This window comes from Giraffa tippelskirchi, chromosome 13 (genome assembly GCF_054371585.1).
Source record: "Giraffa tippelskirchi isolate mGirTip1 chromosome 13, T2T-mGirTip1v1.2.pri, whole genome shotgun sequence".
Taxonomy (NCBI): domain Eukaryota; kingdom Metazoa; phylum Chordata; class Mammalia; order Artiodactyla; family Giraffidae; genus Giraffa; species Giraffa tippelskirchi.
Genome location: NC_137287.1, coordinates 102,546,901 through 102,569,887, shown reverse-complemented (window position 1 = coordinate 102,569,887; position 22,987 = coordinate 102,546,901). Strand labels below are relative to the sequence as shown.

Here is a 22,987-nt window from a genome sequence, read left to right as displayed (position 1 = left end):
AGGGAAAATGCCAACATTTTTTCTTTGCCTCTGCTTACAACTTAGAGGAGTTTGCTCTAAAGAATGACAGCCTTTTCAATAAGGCCTAAATCCTGCTGGGGACCCTTGAAAATCCAACATGTAAAAAATCCACCATTCATTTTCCTCAAGCAGCTATAAAGAAAGTGAATGAACAGAAAAGGCAAAAGGTACTACGGACAACGGACAATATAATAATCATTGCAGGTCTAGGGAAGGGAGCTGTTAGTTCTGATTGAGTTCTTTTCCTGTGGGAGGGCCTAGAAGACAAATGCAAGCAAGCAAACAGCACTAAGCCAAAAACTCAAAAGGGTTGTTTAGTATCATTTAAGGAGAACTAAGCACAATGCACTTAATTTGAAGACAGTGGTTGAAATTTCTGCAGTAAAACAGATATTCCTACAGTCCAGAACATATGATGTAGAGGAAAACTGTTAAGATTATCAATAATACTCATCGGCACTGTACCACAGTTCTTGATGGCATCTTTGAAGCACACTGTGCTTCCTTGTGCAGAGGCAATATACTTACTGTTAAGAATTACGGCCATCAACATATTAATCATCATGGTTAAAACATACCCTATGATAATTTTTGAAGCCTGTCTGTAAACACTTACATGCTATGAAAATCACTTGTGGACAAATATAAAATGTAACATATAGGAGCTGCAGCTTTGCTGAGTTTTCAAATTGCTATCTTTTGTATGTGAATATCAAAATAATTTTATCACAAAACGTACAACCCAATCAATTATAGTAAGTACATACTATGCTGGGATAAGATATGCAAAAATCCAGATGAGACTCCACAGAGGATTAAAAGGGCAAATATAGCTGTTCAGGCAGACTGCAACTGTTCAGAATGGAATTGGGGCTGAATTCCATGTTACACATGGCTAGTCTCATGATAAGGGCAAATGTTTTAAGGTTTCAATTTTGCTTCTCATCAGAAAGGACATCTTTCTGAAGAACTGTTTTATCCATCAGTATCATCATGGGACAACATTCTCTGACCTCAAAAATTCTTTTATGTAAGAGTCTAGTGTTTTCAAACTCTCTCAAGTATTAATTCTCACCTAACTGCAAAGCCTTTAGCTGAGCAAGCTAATAGGTAACTCTTTGTTACCAGCTTTATATATATCAGAGAAAAAAAGTTAAGAAGAGATTGAAATGATTTTTAAATGATAACTCATCAAAACTGTTAACTTGCCAAAGCCAATAACCTGTTTCTTTACTGTAGAAGAAAACAAAAACTGGGTTCAATCTTGAGGTTTATAAATGCAGTCAGGGAATTTCTGACATAAATTACTCAACAAATCCACCACAGTCAGCCCTTTGGATGAGTACAGTGAAGTGAATGGAAATTATTACCCCCATTCCACCACATGTGACTCGTAATCCCAGTACTCTCGGGGTCTGTGTGTATTAACATCTGTGTAAACTCTGGCTCTGCTTGGCACGGGTCCCGACATGTCAGACAGGTTGGCGGACAAAGCTGGACTTGGTATCTGGAGAGCTGGCAGTCACTGTGTTGGGAGGCAGCTGGGGAGTAAGACCTTGTTTCAGACCTGTTTTCTTCAAACTGCAGAAACAAAACACATAAAGGCCAAGGAACCATTTTTAAAAAGCATAAGGGAAGGAAAAAAGTCATCTTACAGTAATGGTCTCAAGTATACCTCAGGCTCTCTACTGGTTAACCAATGAATGTATCCCAATTGTGCCAATCAGTATTTTCCTAAAACATGGGGAAAAAGTAAAACAGAACTCTAAGAAACATATCTAAGTCTATACTGGCCCTGATCCTATCCTACAAAGTAGCCTGTTACCTCCTCATCAAAAGCTTGGATGCTCTTGCAGTCTGAAAGCGAAGAATGGCATTGAGGATACACCCATCAGCTTTACTACTATTTACACATTCTACAAAAAGCTTTCAACAGTTTTCTACAGCTCAAGGAGGGGTGCTAAACAGCTCTAGGATGGTGGCAACATTTGTACTCACTGTGGAGTACAAACCTTAGTCTTACTCTAATATTTGATGAAACCAAGAGGGAATAAACACTTGTTCTCATACATCAAAGTTCAATGTTATTTTATTATTTGGGGAACCTTATGCAATAATCAATATGCTGGTGATCACCATTTGAGAAATACACTTCATTAAAAAAAAAAAACCCAGTAATTTCCTCCTGATTTATTTAATATACGAGCAAGCTTAATACAAATTGGAAGACAGTAATAAATATTGGCTGAACTAATGCAAAATTTTATACCCAGGAAAAGCTGGTGAAATTTCAGAAACGTGCTTTCTACCAAACCAGTAAAAAAATGAAGTCTCCTTCATCACCAACCACTCCAATCTAGTTATCTCCATTCTCTAAGAGTCCTACAGCATTTCTTGATTCCCTTTACTCTGCATTTAATTACATATGTATTGAGGGAACCCTCTGTTTGTTTGATGGGGCACTGTCCAATGCATAGATCTGAATAAACACAATCATATTTTTTAAAAATATAATGAGTCTCTAGGCCATGCATATTTTGGCCTAGATTGTGTAACCTCCATCTAATTACAAGGAGGAAGCTTCGATTAAAAAAAGTCAGGAGTGGGGAATAATATACTGTGCTCTCCAAAAATGTAAATATTATAAAAGATAAATGAAGGCTAAAGAGACATGGCAACTATATACAATGTCTTACCCTAGAGTAGACTGTATCCTGTACTAGAGGGGGAGAAATGCTATAAAAAAAACAATACTATCAGGTCAAATGACAAAACTGGAATTTAGACAGTAGGTATGTACAAGAGTATACTTACACATGATAAAGCAAATGGAGTAACATGTTCTTTGTACTATTTTTATTTTGCTGAAACATGTTATTTTTAAAAACTATTGTAAAATATATATAAAATTTACCAACTTAAACATTTTTAAGCATACAGTTAAAAGGCTTTAAGTACTTTCACATTCTTGTCCGATCATCACATCATCCATCCTCAGAAATTCTCACCATGCCAAACTGAAACTCCGTACCCATTAAACACGGACTCCCTCATCCCTGAGCTCCTAATAACCACCATTCTATTCTCTCTCAGTCTAACTACTCTAGGTAACTTATACAACTGGAATTGTGGAATACTTGTCCTTTTACAGTTGGCTCATTTTTTCATTTAGCATGTCTTCAAGGTTCATCCATGTTGTAGCATATGCCAGAATTTCCTTCCTCTTTAAAGCTGAATATCTCCATTGTATGTATACATTTTGTCTATCCATTCATTCATCAATAGACACCTGAGCTGTTCCTACCTTTAGGCTATTGTGAATAATGCTGCTAGAAAGAGTGATGTACAAATATCTTCTGGAGTTTCTGCTTTCAATTCTTCTGGGTGGAATTGTAGATCATATGGCAATGCTATCTTTAATTTTTTGAGGAACCAGCACACTCGTTTCCACAGTGGCTGCATCATTTTATATTCCCATCAGCAATGCACAAAGATGCTAATTTTTCCACATCCTCCCCATGTAACGGCTTTTTTTAAAAAAAATAGCAGCTATCTTAATGGGTTCAGTTCAGTTCAGTTCAGTCACTCAGTCGTGTCCGACTCTTTGAGACCCCATGAATTGCAGCACGCCAGGCCTCTCTGTCCATCACCAACTCCCGGAGTCTACCCAAACCCATGTCCATTGAGTTGGTGACGCCATCCAACCATCTCATCCTCTGTCGTCCCCTTCTCCTCCTGCCCCCAATCCTACCCAGCATTAGGGTCTTTTCCAATGAGTCAACTCTTCGCATGAGGTGGCCAAAGTATTGGAGTTTCAGCTTCAACATCAGTCCTTCCAATGAACACCCAGGACTGATCTCTTTTAGGATGGATTGAATGGATCTCCTTGCAGTCCAAGGGACTCTCAAGAGTCTTCTCCAACACCACAGTTCAAAAGCATCAATTCTGCGGCGCTCAGCTTGAACGTCTACATTCTAGGCACCAGCGAACTAAGATGGACTGGAATGGGTGAATTTAACTCAGATGACCACTGTATCTACTACTGTGGGCAAGAATCCCTTAGAAGAAATGGAGAGCCATCATGGTCAACAAAAGGGTCCGAAAGGCAGTACTTGGATGCTATCTCAAAAATGATAGAATGATCTCTGTTCGTTTCCAAGGCAAACCATTCAATATCACAGTAATCCAAGTCTATGCCCTGATCAGTAACACTGAAGAAGCTGAAGCTGAACGATTCTATGAAGACCTACAAGACCTTCTAGAACTAACACCCAAAAAAGATGTCCTTTTCATTATAGGGGACTGGAATGCAAAAGAAGGAAATCAAGAAACACCTGGCGTAACAGGCAAATTTGGCCTTGGAGTACAGAATGAAGCAAGGCAAAGGCTAAGAGTTTTGCCAAAAGAACACACTGGTAATAGCAAACACCCTCTTCCAACAACACAAGAGAAAACTCTACACGTGGACATCACTAGATGATCAACACCGAAATCAGATTGATTATATTCTTTGTAGCCAAAAATGGAGAAGCTCTATACAGTCAGCAAAAACAAGACCAGGAGCAGACTGTGGCTCAGATCATGAACTGCTTATTGCCAAATTCAGACTGAAACTGAAGAAAGTAGGGAAAACCACCAGACCATTCAAGTATGACCTAGATCAAATCCCTTATGAGTATACAGTAGAAGTGACAAATAGATTTAAGGGACTAGATCTGATAGACAGAGTGCCTGATGAACTATGGACAGAGATTCGTGACATCGTACAGGAGAGAGGGATCAAGACAATCCTCCTGGAAAAGAAATGCAAAAAAGCAAAATGGCTGTCTGAGGCCTTACAGATAGCTGGGAAGAGAAGAGAAGCAAAAAACAAAGGAGAAAAGGAAAGATATTCCCATCTGAATGCAGAGTTCCAAAGAATAGCAAGGAGAGATAAGAAAGCCTTCCTCAGCAATCTTAATGGGTATAAAGTGGTATCTCATTGTGATTTTGACTGGTACTTTCCTAATTATTGGTGGTACTGAGCACTTTTTCAGGTGTTTATCGGCCATTTATCTTCTTCAGAGATGACTATGCAAGTATTTTATTTAACTGTTTTTTTGGGGGGGGGTGTTGAGCTGCAGAAGTTCCTTATATATTTTGGACATTAATCCCTTATAGATATATTATTTGCAAATATTTTCTCACATTCTGTAGTTTGTCTTTTTTTTAAAAATAATTTCATTTACTTATTTTTGGCCGTGATGGGTCTCGGTTGCTGTGCGGGTTTTTCTCTAGCCGCAGAGAGCAGGGGCTAGTTGCAGTCCATGGGCTTCTCAGTGCAGTGGCTTCTCTTATTGCAGAGCATCAGCTCTGGACCACAGGCTCAGTAGTGGCGCATGGGCTTAGTCACTCCGTGGCAAGTGGGATCTTCCCAGACCAGGGATCGAACCTCCATCACCTGGGTTGCAGGTGGGTTCTTTACCACTGAGCCATCAGAGATGCCCTGTGGTTTGTCTTTTTAAGCTGTTGATTGTATCCTTTGATGCACAAAACTTTCAAATTTTGATGAAGTCTAATTTGTCTCTTTCATTTTGTCTGTGCTTTTGATGTCCTATCTTACTATTTTTGTTTTGGTCTCATGTAAATTTGAAGTTACTTCCAAATAAAAAGTTTTTAAAAAACGAATATTAGAAAACTGAGGCTCATTTACCTCAGAGGAAAATTTACCTACAATCACATAGCTACTTAATAGCAGAATAAGGCCAGAAACCAAACTTATGTTTCTTGTGACAGTAACTTGTTTTTGCCATGTAATCATAAACTAGTTAGATAACAAAAGCTAATATCTACAGGCATTCATTTTGTGCTTTATTCATTTTGTGCTTTACGTGAATATTTCATAATCCTTACCACATGAGGAAATGGTAAGGAAAGGTTACTATTATTTCCAATTTACAGGATAAGGAAAATGAAGTGAAGAAAGATTAAGTAAGTTGCCAAAGGACACACATTTAGAAGAAGCTGACAATGTTCAACCAGACTACAAATCAAGAAATAACTGTATTTACCTCTCAGGTTTGTGGTGAGGATCCAATAAGCTAATAAAGTGTCTAGAGCTCTACTTATTTGAGAGCTCTATGAAACTCATTTACAGCAATCTGCACGTTCTCTCCAATTTGTATTTAAGTTGGAGCTTAGCTATTACACCAAAAGATAAACCAGCGTTATCTCCTTATACCTAGTTTCAGTGGCTTAAAGCTTTAGAGGAAGAGCATGAGAGACCACAGCACGGGTTAACGATATACTTCAGAAGTGTGACAAACAGTGATACTCCCACTCCCCCCACAATACATGAGACCAAAAGACCCATGTGTCTACTTATGGATCCTCCCATTCATAAAACCCAATATAACCACCTCTGTTGACCTCTGGTGTCCCACAGTATACAATTATATGGCCAGAAAACAACAACATGGTTCAGATAGTTATTAACAAGTGGACCAAAGCTGCCTTTAAAATATTTCAAAATTATTTCTTTGGTTTTATAAAACAACCTGAGTGATAATAACCTAATTTATCTTTATCTAATATCAATTAATTATAAACAGACACACATACCCCAAACAAGCAAAAAACCAGAAAGCAGACACTTTTAACTTTCCTTTTTCCCAAAGAAACAAGGTCATTTGTGCTTTAGGGCTGTTGGCTTCGTGGTGACTATTATCCCTGCACTAAAAACAGCAAAAGACACTAGGGAGATGAGTAAAGGTGTGTGTACGTGCACAAAAACAGCCAAAACAGTAGAGACAACAGCATTAAGCCAGAAGAAATACTGTCCCGGGAGTTTATAAATTATAATGATACCAGATACTTTTAAATTCTTACCTTCTTCTCTGCAACAGTATCTTCCTCTTCAGTCTCTATATTCCTTTAAAATTTATTCTTTCTGTTAATATTCTATACCTATAAGACAACCTTTAACTGTAGATCTCAAAGCTCTTCCCCTACGAACTTAACAAGTTTACAAAATCAGCACAAATTTAATAACTGGGATTAGACGCAATAGGGTGATGAAAAAAGCAGTCCAAGTCCTGGGTTCAAATCCCTAATTGGCTGCAGGACCTCTCTTGGGCTTCTTCCAGCTTTGATTCATCACCTTATAAAACTTGCCTAACTGCACTTGCTCAAGTGAGATGTTCTTCTAAAAAGGGCTCAGAAACACCAAATACAATGTAAATTAACATTAAATGATTACTATACCACTGCTCCTTTGTGAAAACTAGTAAGCAGAAGCCTAGCCTTAAAAGGCTGTGGTCTTCAATTTTAGTTTTCTTCACTTCATTTACAAAAATTATAGGAGCTGAGGTTAACTCCCAGCCTCTGAGGGCCAACTTATGGGTGGACACGCCATTACAAAATGAGACCTCATTTCTCCATGGAAATCATCTGACTCATGTGGAAAATATTCCCCAACTCCTTTAATAGACCAAGTATCAATCACACTCTTACCACCAAGTCTTTGGCTCTCATATGGCCTTGGTATTCTCTGAGAGGAGCAGAGCAAGATTATTCACTAATGAAACTCCTGAGATCCTCAAATACCTGTGCCTCATCAACAGGGACCTAATTTATGCACAGGGGAATTTGATCCTCCACTGGGAGGACAACTGGTTGTTTTGCAGCAACCCAAAGCAGTACTTCACTTTATTGTCATGCATACCAAATAATCTGCTTAAATTACAAGTCATTCACATGAATTTTAAATAGCTGGCCTTCGTTAATTATGTGGGGAGAAGATGGGTGTGTGTGCATGTGTATATTCTTGAACTACATAGCCCAGCAACTTCAGATAAGTAAAATGGTACAAGGAGGGCTGAGGGAGGGTGATGGAATGGAGTAAAGAGGGGATGTGAAGATGGAAAAAAGAAGATATACATTATTTCTACTCAGAAACACTACTTCACTTGCATACACTCTGTAAATGTGTATGGATACTCACATGCTCTATACAGTCAGCAAGACAAGACCGGGAGCTGACTGTGGCTCGTATCATGAATTCCTTATTGCAAAATTCAGGAGTAAACTGAAGGAAGCAGGGAAAACCACTAGGCCATTCAGCTATGACCTAAGTCAAATCTCTTATGATTATATAGTGGAGGGGATGAATAGATTCAAGAGATCAGAACTGGTAGACAGAGTGCCTGAAGAACTATGGATGGAGGTCCATAACACTGTATAAGGGGCAGTGACCAAAACCATACCAAAGAAAAAGAAATGCAAAAAGGCAAAATGGTTGTCCGAGGATGCCTTACAAATAGCTGAGAAAAGAAGTGAAAGGCAAAGGAGAAATGGAAAGATATATCCAACTGAATGCAGAGTTTCAGAGAAGAGCAAGGAGAGATAAGAGAGCCTTCTTAAGTGAACAGTGCGAAGAATTAGAGGAAAACACAGAATGGGAAAGACTAGAGATCTCTTCAAGAAAATTAGAGATACCAAGGGAACATTTCATGCAAAAATACACAGAACAACTACACAAAAAAGGTCTTAATGACCTGGATAACCACAATGGTGTGGTCACTCATCAGAGCCAGGCATCTTGGAGAGTGAAGTCAAGTGAGCCTTATAAAGCATTATTATGAATAAAGCTAGTGGAAGTGATGGAATTCCAGCTGAGCTATTTCAAACCCTAAAAGATGATGCTGTTAAAGCACTGCACTCTATATGTCAGCAAACTTGGAAAACTCAGTACTGGCCACAGGACTGCAAATGGTTAGTGTTTATTCCAATCCCAAAGAAAGGCAATGCCAAAGAATGTTCATACTACTGTATAACTGTGGTCATTTCACATGCTAGTAAGGTAATGCTCAAAATCCTTCACGCCAGGCTTCAGCAGTACATGAACTGAGAACTTCCAGATGTAGAACCTAGATTTAGGAAGGGCAGAGGAACAAGAGATCAAACTGCCAGTATCTGCTGGATCACAGAAAAAGCAAGCGAATTCCAGATAAACATCTACTTCTGCTTCATTGACTACGTTAAGGCCTTTGACTGTGTGAAAAATTCTTCAAGAGATGGGAATACCAGACCACCTTACTTGTCTCCTGAGAAACCTGTATGTAGGTCAAGAAGCAATACTTAGAACCAGACATGGAACCATGGACTGGTTCAAAACTGGGAAAGGAGTATGTCAAGTCTGTACACTGTCACACTGCTTATTTAACTTATACGCAGAGTACATCATGCAAAATGCTGGGCTCGATGAATTCCAAGCTGGAATCAAGATTGCCAAGAGAAGTAGCAACCTCAGATATGCAGAAAATATCACTCTAATGGCAGAAAGTGAAGAGGAACTAAACAGCCTCTTGATGAAGGTGAAAGAAGAGTGTGAAAAAGCTGGCTTAAAACTCAACATACAAAAAACTAAGATTATGGCATCCAGTCCTAACACTTCACGGCAAATAGATGGGGAAAAACCGGAAACTGTTTACAGATTTTATTTTCTTGGGCTCCAAAAATCACTGGGGATGGTGACTGCAGTCATGAAATTAAAAGACGCTTGCTCTTTGGAAGAAAAGCTCTGACAAACCTAGATAGCATGAAGCAGAGATATCACTTTGCTGACAAAGGTCTGTCTAGTCAAAGCTACGGTTTTTCCAGTAGTCATGTAGAGATGTGAAAGTTGGACCATAGAGAAGCATGAGCGCTGAAGAATTGATGCTTTTGAAGTGTGGTGGTGGAGAAGACTCTTGAGAGTCCCCTGTGTAGCAAGGAGATAAAACCAGTCAATCCTAAGACTTCCCTGGTGATACAGCAGTTAAGAATCCACCTTCCAATGCAGTGTAAGGTGCCATCCTTGGTCTGGGAAGATCCCACATTCTGTGGGGCAACTAAGCCTGTGTGCTGTACTACAGACCCAGCAGAGCCAAAAATAAAATAAATAAAAATAACTAATTTAGGGTTCAAACAAACAAAACCACCAGTCAATCCTAAAGGACATCAACTCTGATTATTCACTGGGAGGACTGATGCTGAAGCTCCAATACCTTGGCCACCTGATGCTGGGACTCACTGGAAAAGACCCTGATACTGGGAAAAATTGAAGGCAAAAGGAGAAGAGGTGACAGAGGATGAGATGGCTGGATGGCATGACTAACTCTATGGACCTGAGTATGAGCAAACTCTAGCAGACAGTGAAGGACAGGGATGCCTGGCATGCTCCAGTTCATGAGGTTGCAGAGTCGGACACGACTTAGCAACTGAACAACATTTACATGCAGCCTAACAAGAAGGAAATACAGGGATGGGCTAAATCTCTCAACTACAGATTTGGTCCTTTCAGACATTCCTTCCTTTGTTTATCCCTTAACTATATGAGCATCTACTATGAAAAAGTACTGTGCTAGGCTGTGGGAATAGAATAATGAGCAAGGCAGAACAGGGTGAGATGAATATGCCTTTAAGATTTTATCTGCAGATTAAGGACAATGGAAATTCATTGAAGAGTTTTACGAAGAAAGTGACCTGTATGTACATTTTGAGTCAATTCATTCTGGCTGGTGTGAGACAGGCAGACAGAATACATTCGGGGAAACAGAAAAGTTATCAACAGTAGCCTATGTGAGAGAGATGATGAAAGCCTGACCTATGGTGGTAGCAATGGAGATAAAAGAACTAATTATGATGAACAAAATTTATGGTGTAAAATCAACACCTCTGGGTGGAGTGGATTAATGATGTAAGGAGTGGAAGTGACTTTCAGATGTCTGGCGAGAGAGACTGTTGATGCCATTCAGGGAGATAGAAAACATTCTGGAAGACAGCTCACAAGTCAGGTTTTGAACGTAAGGTTAAAATGGTTCTTTGACATGTTAAAAAGAGAGCTGAACAGGCAATTAGGTATTACAAGTCTGGAGCTAAAAGTTTTCCAGCTTTAAAATATCTACCCCCCACCTCTCCCCTAGAATTCTATGTGGCAGGTATTTCTTTTCCTAACTTACAGGTAAGAAAACAGCCTAAGTAAATTCAGCAGCTTTACCAAGAACATCCAGTAGAGATGGAGCTGGGATTCAAAGCCAAGATGACTGGCCTCCAAGGTGTCTTTACACTACTTTCGAACTTACCACTTCCTACATCATATGGTAGTCTTCAAACTTTAATTTCCTTATTAGACCTTTAGCTCCTTGAAGTCAAGATTCATTATCTAATCCATCTTTTTACATTATAGTACCCAGCCCAAGGCATTGCATTTTGTAGAATGTTCAGTAAATATTATTCATCAATTAGATCAATGTTGGTTTTTTATCCAAAAAGATGAAACATAAATGAAGTTGCCTCCAAAAGGCAGTGTACCCCTAAACACTTCAGGTCATCTGGTACATAGATAGGAAAACTAAAAGACCAACTCAAGGGCTCTTCAGTAATTCTTCCTTCCACACTCTCCCCCTTCCCAATACAGCTTTTTCTATCAAACAACAGGGCCACAGTTAAAATTTGTCTTTTTCTCACACAACAATTAGAATTAAAAGAATACTAAGAAATTTAGTTTAGCAATTTTTACAATGGCTTATCTGAAAAGTCAGGGAAACTGCTTGACTTCTGAAGGTCAATTCTTCTATCTATTATTCACAATCAAGTGTACCTTTAAAAAAATATAACTTACAGAAGCATCACCTTTCCTCTTAATTTCTATTTTAAATGACCTTACTTAGTCCTTACTGTCCCCATGTAACGCATAATAGATGCAACTTTTGTGGTTAACAATTTCAGATCACTTCTATTTTAAAAGCCCTCAGACTAACTGAAGACATGGCTAAGTTTTGTCTGTTCAAAGTTTAGACTAATAAAAGCCAATTAATCAACTATGAAAAATTGTCTTGTCAACAAGTTTCCCTACTAAAGTCAGACTACACCTGCAACCAAAGCCAATTACATGGCTCTGATTGACCTAGTCTTTAATAAAATGCAAGGAAATGAAAACTTCATTAAATCATCAGGCTAAAATATGTACTGTCAAAATCGTAAGTTTATTGAAATAAATGTAACAGAACTAATTAATTTCAATAACAACTCCTTTTGCCCTCTTCAGCCAGTCTCTCCCTCTAATCTCTTCTACTCCATGTGATTTCTGTTTTTCAACCTGGTAACTAAAAAAGAAAATTAGAGGCTTAGTAAATGGTCCAATATCAGAAAACTGCGTAAGTCTAATCAGTTATTTGTGCTAAATTTATTTTTATGGATCAATTTTCTAGTATGAGAACTGGAAAAGATTATTCTGAAACTTTCAACAATTTTCAAGCCATGAAACAGTTCTAGGTCTTTTAACCCTAATATTTCCTGAGGGTCTCCATCTTAAAAAAAATAAAAACTGCCCCTTCCATCCCTAGATCAACCACGTCGAACAAACAAGAGCTCATACTCATCCAGACAGGACAAAGATGAGTTCTACCGTAAAGAATGAGGAATGTGCTTATACTGCATTGACTACATGATTTAGCACTACTCGTTTAGAGGAAAAGCAGTTGTACGAGGAAAAAACACCTTTGAAGCAGAGAATGACCTCTTCTCAGCAACCAGGCAGCATAAACTAGTAGGAGGATTTGTGGAACAAACTATGTATATGTTTTTGCCTTGTTGTAGAAACAAAAGCAAACATTTAGTCATAGAAACCTGTCCTTTCCTCTTTCAGAGTAGCACTGTTTAGAAGGCCAAATGAACGCCAAAAAAGCCTAAATAGTTAATACTATCTGAAATTACTTGTTTCAAATGTCCAAAGTTGCTCTCAATTTCCAATTATCTACTCCTTTCACATCAAGAGCAGAATGTTCACTCATTAAGCATTTATCTAATACTTACTATGTACCAGGAAACATGCTCGATTGCCAGGAAGGGATCTTTTCTCTAGGTCCTAGAGAATAAAGAGAAAGTAACTCTGCCCTCCAACAAAGAAAACAGACCATTACAATTGCAAGCAATCAGTACTTGAAAGAATAAAGTCAGGGTGCTCTTGCAGGAATTGAAGGGAACTCAAGTCACCCACCAACCCATTATCATGCATTCAATAAATATCTGTGGAGTACCTCAATGTTTGGCAAAGGCAGTCAGGGAAGAAACAACACCTATACTCAGTTTTGAAGGATGCACAGGAATTATTCAGATGAAAAACACCAAAACAAGGAATCACAAAGCCCTTTAAGCAAGTTAGGAATTTTAAAGACTAAAATTTGTATCCCCATATGACCAAAAGCTGGCACAGCCTGTAGTCCTCTATAAGACGCATATCAGATCAACAATCTTTTAATATCTCATCTAGAAAACACTAGTGCACTCTATTCCACTGTTAACTGTATGTGCCTCTCTCCTCAGGCCAGAAACAATGATTAATTCACAACTACTGCACTTGAGATCCGGAGAAGGCAATGGCACCCCACTCCAGTACTCTTGCCTAGAAAATCCCATGGACGGAGGAGCCTGGTGGGCTGCAGTCCATGGGGTCGCTAAGAGTCGGACACGACTGAGCGACTTCACTTTCACTTTTCCCTTTCATGCACTGGAGAAGGCAATGGCAACCCACTCCAGTATTCTTGCCTGGAGAATCCCAGGGACGGCGGAGCCTGGTGGGCTGCCGTCTATGGGGTCGCACAGAGTCGGACACGACTGAAGCGACTTAGCAGCAGCAGCAGCAGCAGCACTTGAGATCTCTTTCTTTTTCTACTCCTCAAACAAATCAGTTCTACTGTAGAGGTGCAGAGGTCACAAAGCAAAATGCCTAGAAAGGGCAAGTAGCTAGAATATGTAGATGATCCTTAAAAGTGTGATTGCTTCTCAGTTTTAAAAATAAGAAATCAAGGTTTTTGCAGGTAACTCCCGTTTTCAGTAATGGCGGACTAGGTCAAGTTTCCTACCGAAACCCAAAGAGAATGGCTTTAACATCCCCACCTCCCACTTCGCTCTTCCCTCTGCTCATCTCTCTCACTTTTAAATTTTCTTTTTAAATTAGAGAATAATTGCTTTATAATAATATGTTGGTTTCCACCATACATCAATATGAATCAGCCATAGGTATACATATGTCCCCTCCCTCCTGAACACCACCCTCATCTCCCTCCCCATTCCACCCTCAAGGCTGTCACGGAGCACTGGATCGGGCTCCGTGTGTCAAACAGCAAATCCCCGCCTGCTACCTAAGATTTTACACAGGGAAACGTGCATGTTTCCACGCTCTGCTCACCATTCATTCCACCCCTTCTCTCCCCCACTGCGTCCACAAGTCTGTTCTTTACATCTGCCAAACAAGCATATAGCCAAAAGTGAACAGAAAATGAGAACTCAGAGAAGAAAGCAAATGAGGAAGCCCAAAGGGTCTTTGTTTGATCCCCTAAAATCAGAACGTTGTTCTGACAGAAAGCAAAGCCCCAGGATTCTGACAAGGTGAGAAGTCATAATAAATAATGAATAGATATTTATTATTAAAAGTTTATTCATAATTAGTAAACAGGTAAATAAATGGAAGAGAGGAGGGAGGATAAAGACCCTTGTTACAATAAGCTGAGACTTGAGAGTCACAATCTTAGGGTGGAAGTGAACAGAAAGTAAAAGATCCAGGGAAGAGTTACAGTCCTATCTATCAAGGGAATATCTGAGATGAAGCCTGTTTTAAGGTGACGTCTAGATCACCTGTGTCCAGAGATACCTGACATGAGCAAGTTCTCTGTGGAGAAAAGAACCTTGCTGTGGGCTTCAAATGAATCTTACAAATAATTTTTCAAATACAACATCTAGCTTGTAACAGAGTAAGAACTAGCAGAAAAAGAACAGATAACAAAAAAAACCTACAGACTTTTGATCTTAGACTCAAGGAAACAACTACGTTGACTACCCTTACAGAAATGAAATAAACTTCAGACTATCTGCAAGGAACAGAATATTTTAAAAATAGCCAATTTCAGGGCTTCCCTGATGGCCAAGTGGTTAAGAATCCACCTGCCAACGCAGGGGACACGGGTTCAATCTCCGCTCCGGGAAAATCCCACATGCTGTGGAACACCTAAGCCCAAATCCCACAACTACTGAGGCTTGCGTGCTGCAACTACTGAAGCCCATGCACCTAGAGCCTGTGTGCTGCAACAAGAGCAGCCTATGCAATGAGAAGCCTGTGTACGGCAATGAGGAGCAGCCCCTACTTGCCACAACCAGAGAAAGCCAGCATGGAGCAATGAAAACCCAGGGCAACCACACAAAAAAGTGATATACACTATATAATAAAATAGAAAAAAAAAAAAAAAAAGCACCAGAAGCTGGTGAGGATGTAACAGAAGCTAAATTAGAGCAACAGAAACTAATTGACTTCTGATGAAAATACAACATGATATAGGAACCTTGGAAAAATTTGGCCACTGATTACAAAGTTACATAAACACCATAAACTCAGCATTCCCCCCAAGTATTTACTCAAGTCAATGTATGTTCACACAAAAACCCCTATACAAATGTAGACAGCAGCTTTATTCATAATTGCCAAAAAAAAAGGGGGAAACAACCAAGATGTCTAGGAGATGAATGGATAAACAAATAGTATATGTATAATCACACAACAGCAAACAGGTTATTGACTTGTACAACATGGATGAATATTAAATATATTTTGTTAAGTAAAGGAGCCAGATCCAAAAAGCTAGATATTATATGTTTCCAACAAGACATACTGAAAAAGACAGAACAGGAGTGACTGACACATGGAAATGCAACTGTTCTGTTTACTATTAATTTGCTACTCTAAGTATTCTCAAAACCCACAGAACTGTCCACAACAAAGAGTGGACATTACTGGTTGCAAATTCCTAGCTCTGTCCACTGAGAGCACCTAGAAGCTGTACTAATGAGTAGCAACAAGAATAAGGAGCATCCAAACCTTGGTTTCTCAATACCTTTCTCCAATAAAAGGAACAAGGGCTCTTCAGAGAAATGGCTGATTCTAGGATTGAGTCAGGGAAAATATAAGAAAAAGGACATAATTGGTAAAAATAGAAATACAGTCCACAATTTAATTAACAGTAGTCTATCAGTGCTAATTTCTTAGTTTAATAAAGTGTCATGGTTATGTGATATGTTAACATTAAGGGAAGCTGGGTGAAGGGTATGTGAGGATTCCATCTTTGTAACTCTTGTAAGTCTAAAATTATTTCTAATTAAAAGTTAAATACAGACAATACTAGGTGCTAGAGAAATATGGAACAACTGAATACTCTCTTACACTGCTAGTGGGAATGCAAACTAGTATAGCAAAGCCATTCTGAAAACAGTTTGGCAGTTTCTTAGAAAGTTACTAATTTTCATATAACCTGGCAACTCTACCAAGTTCATAAAGCCTATACAAGTGCATTTACAGCAGCTCAACTCATAATCACCAAAAAAATCTTAAATGGATAAGCAAACTGTTGTCCATCCATACAGTGGAATTCTACTTAATGATAAAAAGGAACTGACCACTGATACACATAATTTCAATGAATCTCAAAAGCAATATGCTGAGTTAAAGAAGCCAGTTTTCAAAATATTATATATTACCTGATTCCATTCATGTAACATTCTCAAAAAGATAAAACTATAATAACTGAGAATAGAATAGTGGTTGCCAGAGAATAGGGGTGGGAGGCTGGGTAATATGGGGAAGTGATATAATTGTTCTGTGTCTTGGTTGTGATGGTGGTTACTTCCCTGGTGGCTCAGATAGTAAAGAATCTGCCTTCAAGGCAGGAGACCTGGGTTTGCTCCCTGAGTTGGGAAGATTCCCTGGAGAAGGGAATGGCCACCCACTACAGTATTCTTGCCTGGAGAATTCCGTGGACAGAGGAACCTGGTAAGCTACAGTCCATTGGAGTTGCAAAGAGTCAGACACGACTGAGTGACTAACACACAGAAAGGAATCAGTTTTACTGCATACTAATTAAAAAAATAAAATTAAACAAAGGGGGAAAATCCTATCATATGCCGTATCCTAAAACATAGGATAACATGAGGAACAAATTTGAAATATTGAGAGGAAAAAGACTTAGCAAAGCTGATACAAGAAGAAATGAAAATCCTGAATATCTAGCCATTTCCATTTCAATCAGCATGATAATTGACTATCAGTTTTCAACCTCCTTTCCATCCTAATGCTTTCCTACTGCATAGCTTAATATTTCTATAACACTTTTTATTCATCACAGTGCCTAAGCCATGCTGAATATGTTTCATGAATACTTGATGAACTGATATTAAGACAGTAACAGACAATATATTGGCAAAAATCAAACCTGTTTGCATATGGATCTGCTCCTCTTCAACACTGAGAAAAGTAGTTTGGCTGTATAATGGATATTTGATCTGAAGCTGATTTCAAAGTTGCTCTTCAGTCTTACATGTAAATTTTATCACACACATCACTAACACCAGAGGTAAAACAGTCATACTATCACTTCCCAATGAGATGTGAATTTAGTCAATGTGTGGGAGATGTTTCTTTAGAGCCATGAGCTTTTATGAGGCCATGTAATTTACCCATGTGATGAGCATCCTTGATACAACTACAGAAACAATATAGTACTCTGTTACTGAAAAACATGAACCTTGGATTTATAAGGCCTCATGAGGTGGTAGAAAGAAAGGAACATTTGAGCCATTAAGACCAAATATGGCCCTGGGACTGTCATTTAACCTATCTGATTTCACTGAGGAAACTGCAGGATATAAGGAGTAATAGTCTCTCCCTCTCCCTCCTTTACTATCATGGAGGTAGGTTACCTAGGAGACAACCATACTTTCTGCAGATGATCAATAAGCAATAAAAATTAGGGTGGGTTGTCCTAGACTTGCCAACAACAGATAATAGGTTGGAAACAGGACAGCAAACATTATCTATCCAGCTTCCAAATCTAAAGAAATGTGAATGTCTATACCTATACTGTTTCTTGGGATTTAAAATTATCACTTTCGAACATAACAAGCCCAATGAAAGTGAAAGTCACTCAGTCGTGTCCAACTCTTTGTGACCCCATGGGCTGCAGCCTGCCAAGTTCCTGGCCATGAAATTCTCCAGGCAAGAATACTGGAGTGGGTAGCCATTCCCTTCTCCAGGGGATCTTCCCAACTCAGGGATCGAACACAGGTCTCCTGCACTGCAGGCGGATTCTTTACCAGCTGGGCCACCAGAGAAGCCCAAGACCTTCGTAATACCTTTCCCATGTTACAGCAGGTGAATCTGAACAACTTTTACAATGTCACAGAGGGGAAGTGATTTTAAAATATTCTGTCTAGATTAAAAACCTATTCATTCTGCTCTATAGTAAACATATATATTCTGTTTAGCTCACGCAGTCTCTTTTCTTCCAGTTTTTAGAGCTGAGATAAAATCCACACAACATCACATCCATCATTTTAAAGTGTACAGTTCAGTGGTTTTTCGAATGTTTTTAACATGCAACCGTCACTACCATATGATTACCGTCACCTCCAAAGAAAACAAACACCCCATAGTAGTCACTCCTAATAACTCCCCATCCCCCCACATCTTAACAACTATTCATCTGCTTTCTGTCTCTATAGATTTGCCTATTCTGGATACTTCCTAAAAGCATAATCACACAATACATAACCCTATGTGTCTGGCTTCTTTCATTTAGTATGTTTTCAAGGTTCATTCATGATGTAGCTTTACAATAGTTCATCCCTTTTTATGGCTGAATCCAATGTAAGGATATATCACATTTTGTTCATCCATTCATCAGTTGATGGACATTTATTTTCACTTTACGGCCATTATGACTAATGCTGTTATGAACATTCCTATGCAAATTTTCCAGTGTTTTTAAAAAGTGAATCAGCTATTAAGTTTAATTATATGTTAAAGATTTTCATGATAAATGATTAGTATTTTTAAGTGTGACTTGGTTGCCAACACTAAAAAATTAATGTTCAGTTTCTTATAAGAAGAAATGAGAAAAGGTAGGTAGGTCTGTCTTTTTGGTAACAATGATTCTGCATTCCTGCATTGACCACATCACTTTGGATCTGCCGACCGTGATTATCCAGTCAAAGATGCCATAGGTAAACCTGGACAATTATATACATTTATCTTACTGGCCTGACTCCTGCAGGTATTTCAGTTAGCAATCCTTGACCTATACTAAACATATAAATTTATAAATATATAAATAAATTTAAAACTATTTTAAAAAGATAACTAGGGAAAAATACGGGCAAAGAAAATGTTCAGCATAATCAGATACAACAGTAATAAGCCCATTTAAGCTCTCAATTTAAGACCATTTGCTCCTTGATTTAGTTTCCATTACTAGTTCAATTAGAGCCTATAAAACAAGAAACATGGAGTAGTTCGCAGTATGCTTTCTGCCCATTAGGAAATATAGAACTGACTAGATTTATAGAAAATTTTCAATGATCAAGACCCTCCTTCCTCTGTACTCCAACAGCATACTTTGCTTACCTCTTCCATTTATCACTGTCACTGTACTGTTTACACATCTGTCGCCCTAGCTAAACAAAGCTTCAAAGGCAGAGAATATTGCCTTTGCATCCTCAGGAGTCTATCACAGAAGCTGACATACAGAATACCGTGTAGAAATATTTGTTGGATACTGTGACACCTAAGGAATAAAAAACAAAGCAAGAGGTTTAATTCTATCAGACCGCAAACAATACCATGTATGTACATATGTATGTATGTGTTAGTTGCTCAGTCGTGTCCGACTCTTTGCGACCACATGGACTGTAGCCTGCCTCTGTCCATTGGATTCTCCAGGCAAGCATACTGGAGTGGCTTGCCATTCCCTTCTCTAGGGGATCTTCCCGATCCAGAGATTGAACTCGGGTCTCCTGCTTTGCAGGCAGATTCTTTGCAGTCTGAGCCACGAGGGAAGCAGACAATACTACAAAGCTACAATAATCAAAACAGTGTGGTATTGATACAAAACCAGACATATGGATCAATGTAACAGAATAGAGCCCAGAGATAAAGCCACACACCTACAGCCAATTAATCCCCGACAAAGCTGGCAAGAATATAAAATTGTAAAAAGACAGTCTCTTCAGCAAATGGTGCTGGGAAAGTAAATCAATGAAGTTAGACCACAACCTCACACTATGCACAAAAATAAATTCAAAATGCTTTATAGACTTAAACATAAGACACAACACTATAAAAATCCTAGAAGAAAATAAAAGGCAAAGTATACTCTAACATGAATTGTACTAGTATTTTCTTCAGTCAGTCTCCCAAGGCAAAAGAAATAAAAACAAAAATGGGATCTAATCAAATGTATGTCTTTGCATAGCAAAGGAAAACAACAACAACAAAAGAAACTGAAAAACCAAAACATGAGAAGACAAATTTAAGGAATGGGAGAAAATATTTGCAAATGATGCAAACCAACATGGGCTCAATCTCCCAAATATACAAACAGTTCATACAACTCAACAACAGCAAAACAAATAGACCTTAACAGACATTTCTCCAAAGACATACAAATGGCTAGTGCGTGCGTGCATGCTAAGTCGCTTTAGTTGTGTCCAACTCTTTGCAACCCTATGGACTGTAACCTGCCAGGCTCCTCTGTTCATGGGATTCTCCAGAAAAGAATGGAATGGGTTGCCATGCCCTCCTCCAAGGAATTTTCTCAACCCAGGGATCACACTTGCATCTCTATGTCTCCCGCATTAGCAGGTGGGTTCTTTTACCACTAGTACCATCTGGGAAGCCCTACAGATGGCCAGTAGATACATGAAAAGATGCTCAACATCACTAATTACTAGAGAAATGCAAATCAAAACTACAGTGAGGTATCACCTCACACTGGTCAGAATGGCCATCATTAAAAAGTCTACAAATAACAAATGCTGGAGAGGGTGTGACGAAAAGGGAACCATCCTACCCTATAGGTGGAAACGTAAGTTGATACAGCCATTATGGAAAACAGTATGGAGGTTTCTCACAAAACTAAAAATAGAATGATCTAGCAATCCTACTCCTCGGCATATACCTGGACAAAACTGTAATTCAAAAAGATATATGCAACCCTATATTCATAGCAGCACTATTCACAATAGCCAAAACGTGGCAGAACCTAAATGTCAATCAACAGATGAAGGGATAAGGAAGATGTAGTACATATATACACAATGGAACACTATTCAGCCATAAAAATGACATATGCAGCCACATGGATGCAAGATTATTAAAACTAAGTGAAGTAAGTCAGAAAGACAAATATTGTATGACATCAGTTATATATGGAATCCAAAATATGGCACAAATGAACCTATCTACAAAACAGAGAAAGACTCACAGACAGAGAGATCAGACTTGTGGTTGCCAAGGAGGAGAGGGGAAGGAAGAGGGATGCGCTGGGAATCTGGGGTTAGTAGATGCAACCTACAACATTTAGAATGGATAAACAACAAGGTCCTACTGTATAGCACAGGCAACTATATCCAATTTCCTGAGATAAACCATAATGGAAAATATTAAAAAAAAAAAAAAGAATGCATACGTATGTAAAACTGAGTCACTTTGCTGTGCAGCAGAGACTAGCACAACGCTGTAAATTAACTGTATTTCAACTAAAAAAATACTGTGAAAAATGATAAATCATACAAATGTTACTGTATTAAAAATAATAAAAAGGGGGAACTGTTATTTGGACTAAACAAATTATTTCAAATTGGAGTTCATCAATGAGATTGGAGGTCCATGAATTCCCTAGAGTAATACAAAGTAACATGTGCAGTATATTTTTTGCAATAAAGGTCTGTAGCTTTCACTACAGGCTCAGATAAATCTGTAAAGCCCAGCAGAATTAAGAATTGCTAAGTTAGACAAAAGGAGAGGTACATTTTTAACACTGCAAAATATCAATTTTTAAAAGTTAACTTGATGGGAATTCCCTGGTGGTCCAGTGGTTAGGACTCCATGCTTCTACTGCAGAGGGTACAGGTTTGATCCCTGGTTGGGGAGAGGCTGCAGGCTGCACAGCATGGTCAAAAAAGCGGGGGCAGGGGGAGAAGGCTAACTTCATAATTTATATAAATATTAAATAATTAAAATTTTTAAGTTAAGTATATCCCATTCTTTCGGAAAGAGGGGAAGACAATGTAGCCTAGGTTTCAGTTTATGTTAAAGCAGGAGACCCATGCCTGATGAATGATAAAAACAAGAACTCAAATTTCTTCACAGGTGCCCAAACTCTAATCATTTAGTCTCACATTTTAAAGTATATCCCCTGAATTATATGTGGAAAGGGAATTGCTTGAGGATCAGAAACATACACTTTAAAATGGTCTTTTCTAAACTTAAAATCAAGACTATTTTCAGATTGGCATCCCCTCGAACCTTAAAAACTGTTAACATACTCAATTACTGAACTTTCTCAACTAGCGCTTACATGCAACCTTTTAAAAACTCAAAACACAAAGAGAAAATAGTATTTGTAATAATGGATAAATGATCAAGACTTTTGGACTCAAGGTCACTGGTTTGGAGGCCCTGTACTCTGCCCAAATGGCCTGAAGGCTGAGGGGACCAGAATCTCAGCATATCTGTAACTCTCCCTGACATAGTCCACTGGCTGAAAAATTCTGATTTAACTAAAGAGATCATGAGCTGAATAGTCAAAATCCATGCAGTAGGCTGAGAAAACTATTTTCATAGTGTTCCTTTATTTTAAGAGATACACAATTTATCTTTTGCAGCTTTCAAGTACAGTTCACTAATATACTACCATTTCTTCTGGGAGGTCATCCATTCGGAGGTCACTGGCACAAGAAAACCAAAACAATAAACACAACCTAAACCTCCTAAACCTTGAAAGAACCCTCCTAACCCTTGAAAGAATAAACTAAAAGAAAACAGGTTAATGGTGGAAATAAATGAAGATTAAATGAAGCGATCTTCTTTCCTCTATTTTAAAAGGATTCTCCCTCATCTATCAAA

At 38.5% G+C, this 22,987-nt stretch overlaps 1 protein-coding gene across 5 annotated transcripts in view; it reads right to left on the bottom strand.

Annotated features, from left to right (window-relative positions):
• The window catches only part of CSNK2A1 (casein kinase 2 alpha 1), a 54,677-nt gene that overhangs the window by 21,289 nt on the left and 10,401 nt on the right, over positions 1–22,987 (bottom strand). For 3 of the 5 annotated variants that reach the window (XM_081560651.1, XM_081560652.1, XM_081560655.1), the window contains exon 2: positions 1,392–1,602. In XM_081560651.1, the coding sequence (XP_081416777.1) occupies positions 1,392–1,492 (101 nt within the window). In that variant the 5' untranslated portion in view covers positions 1,493–1,602. Of the gene's footprint in view, positions 1–1,391; positions 1,603–19,486; positions 19,647–22,987 lie in introns of all 5 variants that reach the window. The other 2 variants (XM_081560653.1, XM_081560656.1) reach the window with 1 other exon arrangement.